The sequence below is a fragment of the Crassostrea angulata genome, chromosome 6 (assembly GCF_025612915.1).
Source record: "Crassostrea angulata isolate pt1a10 chromosome 6, ASM2561291v2, whole genome shotgun sequence".
NCBI classification, from domain to species: Eukaryota; Metazoa; Mollusca; class Bivalvia; order Ostreida; family Ostreidae; genus Magallana; species Magallana angulata.
Window position 1 is genome coordinate 38,467,055 of NC_069116.1, and position 14,140 is coordinate 38,481,194.

General features: G+C 39.6%; 1 protein-coding gene across 1 annotated transcript; it reads right to left on the minus strand.

Annotated features, from left to right (window-relative positions):
* Positions 1–411: 411 nt before the first annotated feature.
* On the minus strand, positions 412–13,674 carry LOC128190141 (neuronal acetylcholine receptor subunit alpha-2-like). The gene is made up of 2 exons (XM_052862058.1): positions 12,276–13,674; positions 412–676 (listed from the first exon to the last, which is right to left on the minus strand). The coding sequence occupies exons 1-2, from the start codon at positions 13,499–13,501 to the stop codon at positions 673–675; spliced, it is 1,230 nt and encodes a 409-aa protein (XP_052718018.1). The 5' UTR covers positions 13,502–13,674; the 3' UTR covers positions 412–672.
* Between the last annotated feature and the right edge of the window lie 466 nt (positions 13,675–14,140).

Here is a 14,140-nt window from a genome sequence, read left to right on the forward strand (position 1 = left end):
GGTCTAAAACTGAAATTTTCACTTCAACATTCAAAATGTAAACAAAAGCTTTGTTTACATAGCGAGGAATTGTAAGCTCTGTAACTCGCTTATAACTCAACAAATGACAATCAAATTTTGGTCGCTTATTAAAAATGCCATACTAAAGTATTATAAACATTAAAATCGAAAAAATAATTTTTGACCAAAATCGTGACCATGTCCCTTTAAATCTGTTTACATAATAGATGATAGTATAATGATAGAAATGGTATAGGGCATTTCCCCTAATACAATAAGGTACATGTATTGACAGAAGTTCAGCAGGTGACGCACAAAGTGCGATATGATATACTGCTTATACGTCTGTGGTTTTAATCTGTATAAAAACATAATTTCACATACTATTTAGAATACTTAACAACTCAATGGTTGTATGAAATTTTAAGTTTTTTTAATTCATAAAATCATTTCCTTGCTATCATTATGTATCATTTCCATTTTTTATTTTCATTTCAATCATTCCGCTTGAATTGGAATCTGTTTTTATGGAGAAGCCTTCTAATAACTTTGAAATGAGTTTCCCCAGTATTCCTTTGTTTGTACTGTTGTAGGCCTTTCGGTTGGCATGGAAACATAGTGACGCCCTTTTGTCACAGTTACACATGCAGCGCCCTCTCACTGGAACGTTCGTCATCTACAAAAAAAATTATTTCGACGCTTACTTAATCCATGATGCCAGAGAGTGGTGATTATATAATTATTTACATTCTTCTTTTATATTTCTCCAGTGTCTTTGTCAATGATAACACTACGAATCGATTTTGTACATTTCATCAATGACTATTTAAGATATAATTAGTCGTAAAATTGCTGAAAATAATTTTAATATAAGAAATAAGAAATCATACTTTGAATTATGAGATGATCAAATAAGGTCGGGCGTGATCGAATACTGTGAAATCATTAGATTTCGTGGTGGCCCAATTTTCGTGAAATTCGTGGGTACCTTTCACCCACGAAATAAACATCCTCCACGAATCAATAAATTAGGGTAATAAAGTCATATTTCCTTTTGTAAATATATGAGAATACACGAAATTACGTCCCCACGAACTTGTTAAATTTAAGCCATCCACGAAAGTTGGCCCCCACGAAATTTATTGATTCCACAGTATATTGTAAAGCTCTTCGGGATGTGTTAGATTTGAATACCCCCGACCGTATTTGATCACCTCATAATACTCATAGAGTGATTCTAATAATGCTACGTATAACGTGGCTTGTCTAATATTAATTTAATGGCGTTAACATTGCCTGATCATCCTTTTATAGTCAGGATTGAACTAAGAGAAGCATCAAGAGTAAAATTGTCGAATAATAGAATTCCCCTACTTACAACTTCACAGTCACAAGCAGAAAAAATATAACAGCAACAAAGATTACAACAGACAAGTTGCTTGTGATGTATATCTGCTTTATTACTTCCAGACCTCGTGAGAGGGTGAAAAACTGAAAAGTACAATAATAAAAGTCAGAATTCGTCTAATATAACAATTTCCAAAAATATGGCAGTAGTTAAGCTGTGACAATACTGAATTTTATATGACTAAACTTTACCCGACGACATATACACAGATAAATGTGTGACTAGAACATGCTAGCTAAACAGGCCTATGCCTATCCTATATTGCGAACACGCGCTTACAAAAAACAATGCAGTTGCAGAATTTAAACAAAGTAAGAGATATTGCATGACATCGTTAGATACACAAGATCATAATGGACATAAATTGACATTAATAAAATAAAACTTACTCCTTAGATAGGCCGGATTCCAGAAAATGATGCAAACAAAAACAGCAGGCCAGGCTCATGGCTGCCATTACCGATAAAACAAAAAACCAAACCGGACGGAACATATTATTCCGTTATGAGAGCAGCACACCCCCCCCCCCCCCTCTGATTTCTACCAGAAATCACTTAGCTCCCAAAAAATATACAAGATAGAATTAACTCTGCATTACATACTTCTGTAATTACATAATCAGATGCTACATATACTGAGCTAACTTCATGTAGCGGTACACAAGTCTTGACTTAACAAATCACAAATTCTAAGTACACAAAATGTCAATCAGTCTCCAAAAGGGTTATGAGTCGGGTGACTGGTCTCACATAAGTGACACGTTTATTGTCCTTAAAAACTGCAACCTCAGCTTTGCGGACCTTTCCGTCTTGGCTGGGGAATGTTCTTTGTATGATACCGGTGGGCCACTCGTTTCGCGGGGAATCATCTTCAATCAATAGAACTAAGTCTCCGTGTTTCAAATCCACAGCATGGCCCTGCCACTTCCTGCGATATTGTAGGTTATGGAGGTACTCAGTTTTCCATCTATGCCAGAATTCATCTGCCATCACTTGCACACGTTTCCAGGTAGATTTTAAGGCATCCTTCCTTGGAACCAAATGAAGGGAAAAGTTCAACATCATTTTTTGTCTTCATTGTCAACAGCATCGACGGGGTAAGTAGAGTAGGTGCTTCCGGATCACTAGAAACATCTATTAATGGTCTATTGTTAACAATAGCACACACTTCTGCCATCAATGTGGTCAGTACATCATGTGTGATGTCTCTTTGCTGGTGATCAAGTGACATGGCATTGAAAACTCTTTTTGAAACACCGATGAGTCTCTCCCATGCTCCTCCCATGTGTGGAGCGTGAGGAGGGTTGAATTTCCACACAATCCGGGAATCTGACAGGAACTTGGAAACAGGACCATTCTCGATGAATTCTGCATTTATGGAGAGATCGCTTACAGCGCCAACAAAGTTCGTTCCCCTGTCGGAGCGGAATTGTGTGACTTGACCACGAATTGCGATAAAACGTCTCAATGCATTGATGAATGCAGCACTGGTAAGTTCATCGATGACCTCAATATGAATAGCCCGAGTTACAAGGCAGGTAAACAATATTGCCCAACGTTTCTGATTTGAACTTCCACCTCTTGTTTTACGATGCACAACTGGCCATGGGCCAAAAGTGTCAACTCCCACATACGAAAATGGGGGGCACGGTTCACAACGATCCTCTGGAAGATCCGCCATATGCTGCCATCCTGGCTGTCCCCGAAGTTTACGACATACAACGCAAGTCCTTATCACTGAAGTGGTCATCCGTTTTGAATTCACTACCCAGAATCCGGCAGAACGTACAGCTCCCTCTGTAAAAGTCTACCTTGATGGAATACCTTCTGATGTAAATGACGTATGATGAGATAACTAACATGATGGTTCTTTGGTAGGATAATAGGGTTGCGCATGTTATCGTTTAGCACATCAACAGACACATTGTTCAACCGTCCACCAACACGTAACAGTCCATCTGCACCAATTTTTGGGCATAAAGATCTGATAGTACTAGAATGTGGAATGTCCAGGCAGTTTTCAATGCATCGAAATTCTGTGCTGAATACATCTCTCTGAACTGACGCAATGATGGAACGTTCACTCTCCTTCAAGAGTTCTGAATCACTGGGACTATCAGGTAAGTTGTCAATGTTTTTCTGAGACTGTTGAATCATAAATTTCAGACGGGCGACTGCACGTATAAGCCTGTCCCACTTGGAAAATCTAGTGAACCTCTCAGAGAATACTTCTGTCTGACAAGTAGGTGGCTTTGTCTCATGATTTGACTGTGCTACATCTATTATGTCTGTCTTGTTGCTGGTTAACACTGGGCGAATTTCCACATCACACCCTGGGTCCACTAATTCAAAGTGTTCAACTGGAGCACTGAGCGGGCTGGTTGGTCCACATATCCAGCTTGTATCTTGCAGCATAGAAGGGTGTACAGGCCTGGTGGCAACGTCTGCTGGATAAAGTTCAGATTGAACAAACTTCCATTGGGTTGGCATACTGAAGAGACGAATGCGTGCCACTCTGTTTCCCACGTACACATAGAATCTACGACTTTCATTTGAGATATAGCCAAGTACTATCTGACTGTCCGAAAAGAAATGAAAGTCCTGTGGTGGGATGTTCAGCTGATCTCTCACAATCTCGGCAATTTCGGTTGCTAAAACTGCCGCACACAGCTCGAGCCGAGGGATAGTGTGCCCATGGGCGGGGGCAACCTTGGCTTTTCCAAGCAAGAAACTGATGCATGACGTGTCATTTTCCTGAAGTTTGAGATATGCCACAGCAGCAATAATGTCCTTTGATGCATCACAGAACACAAGCACTTCACGTCTGGTGGCATTGACAAAGGAACTGCTGTAACTCCTCGGCACACAAAAGCTTTCCAGGTGACTCAGGGAATCTACCCATGATGACCATTCATCATGCAGAAATGCAGGCAACGGTTCATCCCAGTCCGTATTTGTCGTCACAGACACCATCTCTCGTAACAGTAACTTGCCTCTGATGACGACAGGCTGGGCAAAGCCAATCGGGTCATATACACTGTTTATAGTAGACAACAAGCCTCGTCTAGTGTATGTTTTTTCTACTGTGTTGACTTTAAAGGTAAATTCATCCATCTCTGTGTTCCATAATAATCCCAAGCTGCGTTGTACTGGAAGGGTATTCGACACAAAGTCAAGGTTTTTCAAGTTCTTTGCCAGGTCTTCTGGGGCAAATGAATCTAACACTCTCCTGCTATTGGAGCAAAACTTGTGAAGTCGAATGTTTCCGCCATCTTGTAGTGCTTCCTTGGTACAATGCACTCCTCTTCAGTTGCGCAGGATAAAAGGCCATCATCCACATAGAAGTTGTTACATACTAAATCCCTCACATCTTCTGTGGATCTCTCAACTGCCTTCCTAAGACCAAACGTTGCCACCGCCGGTGACGAGCTATTGCCGAAAACGTGAACCGTCATCTGAAAGTCCACCAATGGCTGGTCTAAGTCACTGTCCATGTGCCACAGGAATCGTAAGTAACGACGCTGGTCTTCTGGGACCTTGAAATTGTGAAACATCTGCTCAACGTCCATGGTGACTGCTATCTTTTCTCTTCGGAATCTAAGCAAGACACCAAGCAGGCTGTTGCACAAATCAGGGCCTTGAAACAAGACACTGTTCAAGGACACATCTTGAAACTTGGCAGATGAGTCGAATACAATATGCACACTGTCTGGTTTCTTGGGATGATACACTGCAAACATAGGTAGGTACCATCGCTCCACTGACATAGGTAACTCAGGTGCTAACTCAGCATGCTGGTTCATGAGTAGTCTCTCCATGAATTCCTTAACTTGTTCATATTTGAGGTGATTACATCTCAAGCTAATGTCCAATGATCTGGCTCTTCGAAGAGCAAGTGACCTGTTGTCAGGTAAGACAGGTCTACAATGGCGAAAGGGTAACGGAGCTTGCCACTTGCCATCAGACGTTATTTGGAAACCAGCATCCATGATATGTAGGAACTTACGATCTTCTATCGATAACCCTGGTTTCTCATCCCCTGGTATACGTTGAAAGATAGGCTCCTCTTCCACAATAAATTCACCTTCACAGGGCTGTAAATGCGTGGATCTTCCATTCATGAGAATTGAAGTCTTATTTACACTTATCACATCTGGTTGATGCACTTTGCCCAGACACACATCTCCACTGCAGGAGACGGTATTTCATGCCGATTGTTCGGAATGTCATTACACTCTATTAAACAAGGTAAACTTAGAGTACATGATCCATCAAACGATTGGACGAAATATCCAGATGCCTTGCGTCCTGAGGAAACAAACTTTCCGGCACATGAAGATAAAACATATTCAGTTTGTCCACCACACTCCCTAAAGGCATCAAAAAAGGCGGATGTGGATAACGATTTGTTGCTCTGGTCATCTATCATGCAGTACACCTTGCGCGCACGGTATTGCTCACCAACTGGGTACACATATACTGGTACAATCTTTGCGCATGACTTGCTGGTGCTGTACTTAGTTCCACATATTTCAGTACAGTAGGTGCCTAAATGGAGACTCTCCCCCTCGTGACTCACTCTAGGCTGCTCCCCCTCATGCTCAATTCTGGACTCAGGTTCAGGGTGAAGGATTGTAACATGCTCTGTAGATCCACACATGTCACATTTCACACCTTCTTTACAGTTTTTACGAAGGTGACGTCTTGAGCCACAGCACTTCAAACAGTAGCCGTTCTTGAAAAGGTAGTCCTTGCGTTCCCTGAACGTTTTTCCGCGGAATTTCATACAGTCTTTAAGCGAATGACTTGAACTAGTTCCATGGATGGGGCATTTCACACTGACAATGTTAGAGTTCACATCTGTCGTAACATCCGTCTTCTTAGCTGACACAGCCATTTGATGATAAGCGTTGCCTAGTCCACTCTTGCTGGTGTGTGTTTCCATGGCCAGTATGGGTAGAGGAACTCTCAAACAGAAGACTAGGATCGTTGCGCACACGGGCGAGATCACTCAGAAATTTCGTAAACACAGAGAATGGTACTTGCGAAACATGATTGTTCATCTTATATCTGTCACATTCTGAAGCCCACTTTTCACGGAAACGCTTTGGCAGTTTACGTACAAATTCGTTGATGCCACTGGATGTGTCATAGTATGAAAATGCTGTGCTAAACACAGGAACGCACTTCACTGATTCCAATTCTGCAGCTAGATCAGACAAGTCCAGAAATTTCTTGCGGTCACCATCTGAAAGAGCAGAAAAACTGCTAATGCGCTGCTTAAGTGACAGTTCAATAGTCTCTGCACTACCATATTCACGGTCTAGACGCTGCCTTATATTATTGACTGCTTTCTCTGGGTTCCGCAAATTTGTTGCTCGTATATTTTCAGCTGTGATTTTGGACTCTGGTCCAAGGTGATTCACTAACAGGTCCAAGTGTTCCAGAGTTGTTGCACTGATTTTACTCATGACATTCATGAAACTGTATTTCCATGTCAGGTATCGACCGGAATCATCATTAAAGTTCCAGAGTCTCCTAGGCAGTAACTGGTTCTTGCCAACTAATTTTGCCAAGTCAGCGGCTTCAGTCGGATTCTGCTTAGGAGTGGATAAAACGACACTTGGGTTTGTTTCATCTGTCTTATTTTCTGGTGCACACAAGGAGGGCTCGGTACATGGATGTGTAGGTTTTTGAGGAAGAGGTTTGTCATTATCATGTTCATGAACGTTCACTTCAGGAGGAACATCTGGAGGGGGGTACGATCATCTCTGTTATCATCCATATAACGAAGCACATGAAACTTGGATGACACAGGGGGTTTGTAACTGCCATGATCACTCTCCACGGATTTTGTGGCAGACTGGGAAAAGTCCAACACTTTACAGATAGCACTCAACCCGGATTCAGCTTCTTCCAGTTCAGGCTTCACCGTCAACAAATTCCTGCTGGCTTTCAAGGCAGCTTCCTGTTTGATGAGCTCAGCCTCCTCGGCAGCATACTTCAAATGTGCTTTTGCTTTCTCAACATTGGCAGAATGTTGCATCCAGACAGCAGTAAGTTGACTTGATCCTGATTTTCCCTATATGACTGAGGGAACAAGCGACGGGGCCTTGGATGATTCCATCTTTGGCAGTGCAGACTGCAACTGATTGACAAAGGCTGCTGTCTTGTCACATAGAGATGAGCGGACTAGTCTGTGAGAGGCCTCTTCATTTGAACTCTCCACGGTTCTGTGACCCCTTAAATAAGTTATGTACTTGTCACTAAGAAGCTCGTAATACTCCAAGTGCTTATGGATATTGTCAATGATATTTTGACCCTGTGCTAAGTCCACATGTTTCGTATTGGCAATGGTAGAGTCGATGTTTCTTTTAATGTCTAACAACTTTGATGTAAAGTTTGAAACACTTTGTTCATATTGCTGAAATCCAAGATCAGTCATCTTCCTAGTCTGGCGAAGATCCATAGGATATAGCCCGAATTAAAGGATTTTTCACTGTGATGTATATCTGCTTTATTACTTCCAGACCTCGTGAGAGGGTGAAAAACTGAAAAGTACAATAATAAAATTCGTCTAATATAACAATTTCCAAAAATATGGCAGTAGTTAAGCTGTGACAATACTGAATTTTATATGACTAAACTTTACCCGACGACATATACACAGATAAATGTGTGACTAGAACATGCTAGTTAAACAGGCCTATACCTATCCTATATTGCGAACACGCGCTTACAAAAAACAATGCAGTTGCAGAATTTAAACAAAGTAAGAGATATTGCATGACATCGTTAGATACACAAGATCATAATGGACATAAATTGACATTAATAAAATAAAACTTACTCCTTAGATAGGCCGGATTCCAGAGAATGATGCAAACAAAAACAGCAGGCCAGGCTCATGGCTGCCATTACCGATAAAACAAAAAACTAAACCGGACGGAACATATTATTCCGTTATGAGAGCAGCACATTGCTAATGAAACATATCTTGTCCAGACGGGATGAAAGTTTCCTCCATGTGAGTGGCAACGGCTCTAGTTTCTTTTCGTCATTAAATTCCTTCACTTTATCTAAGTCAATGAGCGACGAGGATGTTTCGACAGCTCCAGACCTTTTCTTACAGGTCGAACAAGTAAGAATATTGTATATTTTTGTGAAAAATGGAGAAACTTCTTCGTTCTCGTCTTTATGGTGCAAACGCAAGATAAATATCGTCTCCACACATATGAACGCAGAGATAAGTAAATACACGGTCAACACGTACCCCATCACCGGCAAAGGTTTAGAAACTTGCGGAAGACCTTCTGACACAAGAGCAAGAAAACCACCAAAGCTAGGAGACACGTGATGGAGTAGCCCACGCGCTCACCGCTGTCTGATGGCAAAATGAATACCAAAGTGTTCAACATTAAAATCGTAAACACGGGGATCAGAAGATTGGTAACGAAAAACATAGCCCGCCTCTTCAGTTTCAGACTAAACACAACAACAGAAAAGGTCGAAAGAGTCTCAGTTCTGGTCACAGTGTACACCAGCTCCCAAGCTCCGTTTTCACTGTAATAGTTTAGGTCGACAGTAGTTTTTTCTGGATACATTGAAACTTCCTCTGTAGAGTAATCCCAAGCCATGACTCTCATGTCACATGTTTGCTCATCGAAAGGAAAATATCTGGTGTCAAAATCACAGGTTGTTTGATACCGATCAGCAATGATCCAAGAGGCGGACCCATCTTCGAAATATTTAATTCTAGACTGCTTCATGCCGAGAAGGCCCACGTTGGTTGACATAGGGTTAAGGAAAGTCATTGAAGGTTTCCACACCACGGATTCATCAATATTTAGCGTTAAAGTGTTCCCGTACGAGGATGGAGTCCAGTGGAGTTTTTCGTCTTTCCAAGTGATGCCGAAGCTTCCGACAGTGATCATCTCGCTCGTAACTTCGTCCAAGTTGGCAATGGCGATCAGGGTGAAGGATATCGTGACATTTATGGCAGTGCCCTGGTCCAGTACTGGTCTGCCATCTTTGTTGTATCCTGTCAAGATGGTGTTGTAAAGGTTGTCGTAGTCAGTCGACGTACCGCCAAAAGACTGTCCCGGTAACAAAAGCATGGAAATAACGATACCTAGCACTACCATCATTGTAATTTTCCCCCAATAGAACCGGTTTACTTTTTGTCAGTACGATACTTTTTGCTCACAACTTTTTTCCAATTCGAAAACCTTTAAAATCTCACTCTTTATCAAAGCTAGTCTGCTTCTTAAATGGACTGATCAGAATAACTGATTGGTATTCAATTGTTAAATATCTCTTAGCTATTTACACACGAAATTGTTAAAGAGATCGGTTGTATTACAACTGTATTCTAACTAATCTGTTGTCAGACATTTCATACTTGTGTGGTAAAAGTAGGAGATCTTTAAATAATGCGTCAATACAACAAGAAATTACACCTGACCAGTATGGATTGCATAAACATTCCCAGCAAATCGTGATTGGAAGGGATCTGTGGTGCATGCATGGGAACGAGTCCAGAAACAATCCAGTAAATGAAATATTTTATATACATGCACATGTATAGATATTCCGCTTTGCAAAAAATTAGCATAAAGAATGTGGCAATGGAAAATACAAGAGTATAAGTGTTAAGTAAAAGAAGAAACAAAACCAAAGAAAGACAAACTTTGATGACATAACCAACAAAGCGAGTTGTATAACACAAGATATTCCTCTGAATTTATATAGTGTTGTTATTTAGCACTACGAAAGAGTTCGATAATACAACAGAGGGTGAAGTTTGAACTTTACCAAGAAGAGAATGAATATGATGATACAGATTTTTTTAAAGAGCTTGCCCAAAATCTCCAGAAAGCGTATACTGACAATTATACATTCACTGGTTTTGATAATTAAATTTTTAAAAGATAATTTCTAACTCAAAGATATGGCCATTGACAAATCCTGATATCCTTTCATATTTTCTCAAGCCAATTACAATACCAAAAAAAAGATTTTTAAAAATGAGCCATTTCGAAATAAATATCTTTTATTCTCAGTGCAAGATTTAGTTGGATGTCAAAATTATTTAAGTAAACTTACTTATAAAATCGATTAATTCTCAAACTATATATTGACCTCAAAATGAATATTTCCAGGTACATGACCCTTGCTTATTGGTTTATACCATTGGCAAGATGAAGATGTTTATCTGTATACACGAGTAACATCCGTTATAATAGTAACACAGAAGAGCAACCATTTTAGGATGAGACGGCATTCCTAACATGTGTGGATCGGGAGGGGGTTGTCCGGACCCCTCCCCCACACCTAAAAAATGCAAATTTCTTAAATTTACATAGATAAATGACCGAAAATATGTCTTGGACCCCCTAGCAAACATAAATTTGGACCCCCCCCCCCCCCCCGAAAAAATTTTTCTGGATCCGCGCATGACAATCATCTCTGCCATACATTGTTTCTGGAGATAATTATTTTGTAACAGTACTGGTGCTTTAGAGACACGCATAAGGAATAATTAGATTATTGTTAAAATTTATTAGATATGGACGCTGGTCCTTTGGGTCTTGAGTAATGGGGATGGGGAAAATCTCGAAGCAGTCGATTATTAGATTTACTTCTGCCTGGACACATTGCTTATTAGTTTTGTGCAATTATCACATTCAAGCCATGCTTGTTAAAAAGAACGTCATTTAACTTAAGTTTGTAAAAACTAGATGTACTTAGATGTAAACCACAAAAACAATTTGAGTTCAAAGAAATGTAAGGTTGACTGAAGTACAAAAGATAGTTAATACAGTGGAATAACAAATCTGAAAATTGCGATCTGACCAATATGATTAAAAAGTCATAGTAATTAGTCAACGTTTATTTCAGAATAGGCAATTGTTTTATTTAATACATTCCATGATATTGGTTGATGTCATGCCTACATAACAATCATATCACCAATCGATACCGTCTGTATGATTATTGAAATGAAAATTGTCTCGTTTAGACTTTATCATTTAACGAATTGAAAATGTTTGTATCTAACCTTAAAAAGAACCAAAGGTGTTTGACAACCATGAAAACACAACCAATTTACAATATTATCCTAGCCCCAAGTATTCACTGCAATCAAAATTTAGTCAGTGTGTATCTGATACTGTAGATTGCCAAATAATCACGATGGCTTTCATTTCACTATGTATATTATGCGATTTAATTTTTTTCCGCGAAATTAAACCCATCGTGAATACTTTTATTAGATTTCAAACACGTTTCAATGCTTATATTCTGATCAATTGATTTTTAAGCAGCGTGAAATTAAAAACCATCGCGATTGGTACTTTAATAGGAATCGTGAAATTTTAACACCGTGGAATTAAAACGACTTACAGAATTACTATTTTTTGACATTGCATGCTAATGTATTATATGCGATATTGCAATATGTAACCTTTTTTATAGAAAAAAAAAAACGTAGTTCATGATATCAATCTCTAGCTATCTTCATTTATAAGAAGTATCTTGCAATAAAATCCGATGCATTATTTTATGGAAACCCGTTTTATCTTCGTTTCTCTGTGTTGCTATTTTTTATGTTGGTTTTCTGCATTGATGTCTAATTAATAGTCAAATAAAAACCGCCCTTCAGATGACTTCTTTGTAAAATCTGATTTGCCAGGTATTGGTATATCATTCTTTTCCCAAAAGCTTTGTAAGCGAACTGAATAAAAAATGGTGATATCTTACTAATTTGTGAAATGGTTAACATTGCGTCATCATCCTTTGATACCCAGGATTGAACTAAGAGAAGCATCAAGAGTAAAATTGTCAAATAATAGAATTTCCCCACTTACAACTTCACAGTCACAAGCAGAAAAAATATAACAGCAACAAAGATTACAACAGACAAGTTGCTAATGAAACATATCTTGTCCAGACGGGATGAAAGTTTCTTCCATGTGAGTGGCAATGGCTCTGGTTTCTTTTCGTCATTAAATTCCTTCACTTTATCTAAGTCAATGAGCGACGAGGATGTTTCGACAGCTCCAGACCTTTTCTTACAGGTCGAACAAGTAAGAATATTGTATATTTTTGTGAAAAATGGAGAAACTTCTTCGTTCTCGTCTTTATGGTGCAAACGCAAGATAAATATCGTCTCCACACATATGAACGCAGAGATAAGTAAATACACGGTCAACACGTACCCCATCACCGGCATAGGTTTAGAAACTTGCGGAAGACCTTCTGACACAAGAGTAAGAAAAACCGCCAAAGCTAGGAGACACGTGATGGAGTAGCCCACGCGCTCACCGCTGTCTGATGGCAAAATGAATACCAAAGTGTTCAACATTAAAATCGTAAACACGGGGATCAGAAGATTGGTAACGAAAAACATAGCCCGCCTCTTCAAGTTCAGACTAAACACGACAACAGAAAAGGTCGAAAGAGTCTCAGTTCTGGTCTCAGTGGACACCAGCTCCCAAGCTCCGTTTTCACTGTAATATTTTAGGTCGACAGTAGTTTTTTCTGGATACATTGAAACTTCCTCTGTAGAGTAATCCCAAGCCATGACTCTCATGTCACATGTTTGCTCATCGAAAGGAAAATATCTGGTGTCAAAATCACAGGTTGTTTGATACCGATCAGCAATGATCCAAGAGGCGGACCCATCTTCGAAATATTTAATTCTAGACTGCTTCATGCCGAGAAGGCCCACATTGGTTGACATAGGGTTAAGGAAAGTCATTGAAGGTTTCCACACCACGGATTCATCAATATTAAGCGTTAAAGTGTTCCCGTACGAGGATGGAGTCCAGCGGAGTTTTTCGTCTTTCCAAGTGATGCCGAAGCTTCCGACAGTGATCATCTCGCTCGTAACTTCGTCCAAGTTGGCAATGGCGATCAGGGTGAAGGATATCGTGACATTTATGGCAGTGCCCTGGTCCAGTACTGGTCTGCCATCTTTGTTGTATCCTGTCAAGATGGTGTTGTAAAGGTTGTCGTAGTCAGTCGACGTACCGCCAAAAGACTGTCCCGGTAACAGAAGCATGGAAATAACGATACCTAGCACTACCATCATTGTAATTTTCCCCCAATAGAACCGGTTTACTTTTTGTCAGTACGATACTTTTTGCTCACAACTTTTTTCCAATTCGAAAACCTTTAAAATCTCACTCTTTATCAAAGCTAGTCTGCTTCTTAAATGGACTGATCAGAATAACTGATTGGTATTCAATTGTTAAATATCGCTTAGCTATTTACACACAGAATTGTTAAAGAGATCGGTTGTATTACAACTGTATTCTAACTAATCTGTTGTCAGACATTTCATACTTGTGTGGTAAAAGTAGGAGATCTTTAAATAATGCGTCAATACAACAAGAAATTACACCTGACCAGTATGGATTGCATAAACATTCCCAGCAAATCGTGATTGGAAGGGATCTGTGGTGCATGCATGGGAACGAGTCCAGAAACAATCCAGTAAATGAAATATTTTATATACATGCACATGTATAGATATTCCGCTTTGCAAAAAATTAGCATAAAGAATGTGGCAATGCAAAATACAAGGGTATAAGTGTTAAGTAAAAGAAGATACAACACCAAAGAAAGACAAACTTTGATGACATAACCAACAAAGCGAGTTGTATAACACAAGATATTCCACTGAATTTATATAGTGTTGTTATTTAGCACTACGAAGAGTTCGATAATA

Bases quoted from the DNA above. Each gene is read 5' to 3' on its own strand.
- LOC128190141 (XM_052862058.1), bottom strand. From the start codon at position 13,501: ATGATGGTAGTGCTAGGTATCGTTATTTCCATGCTTCTGTTACCGGGA.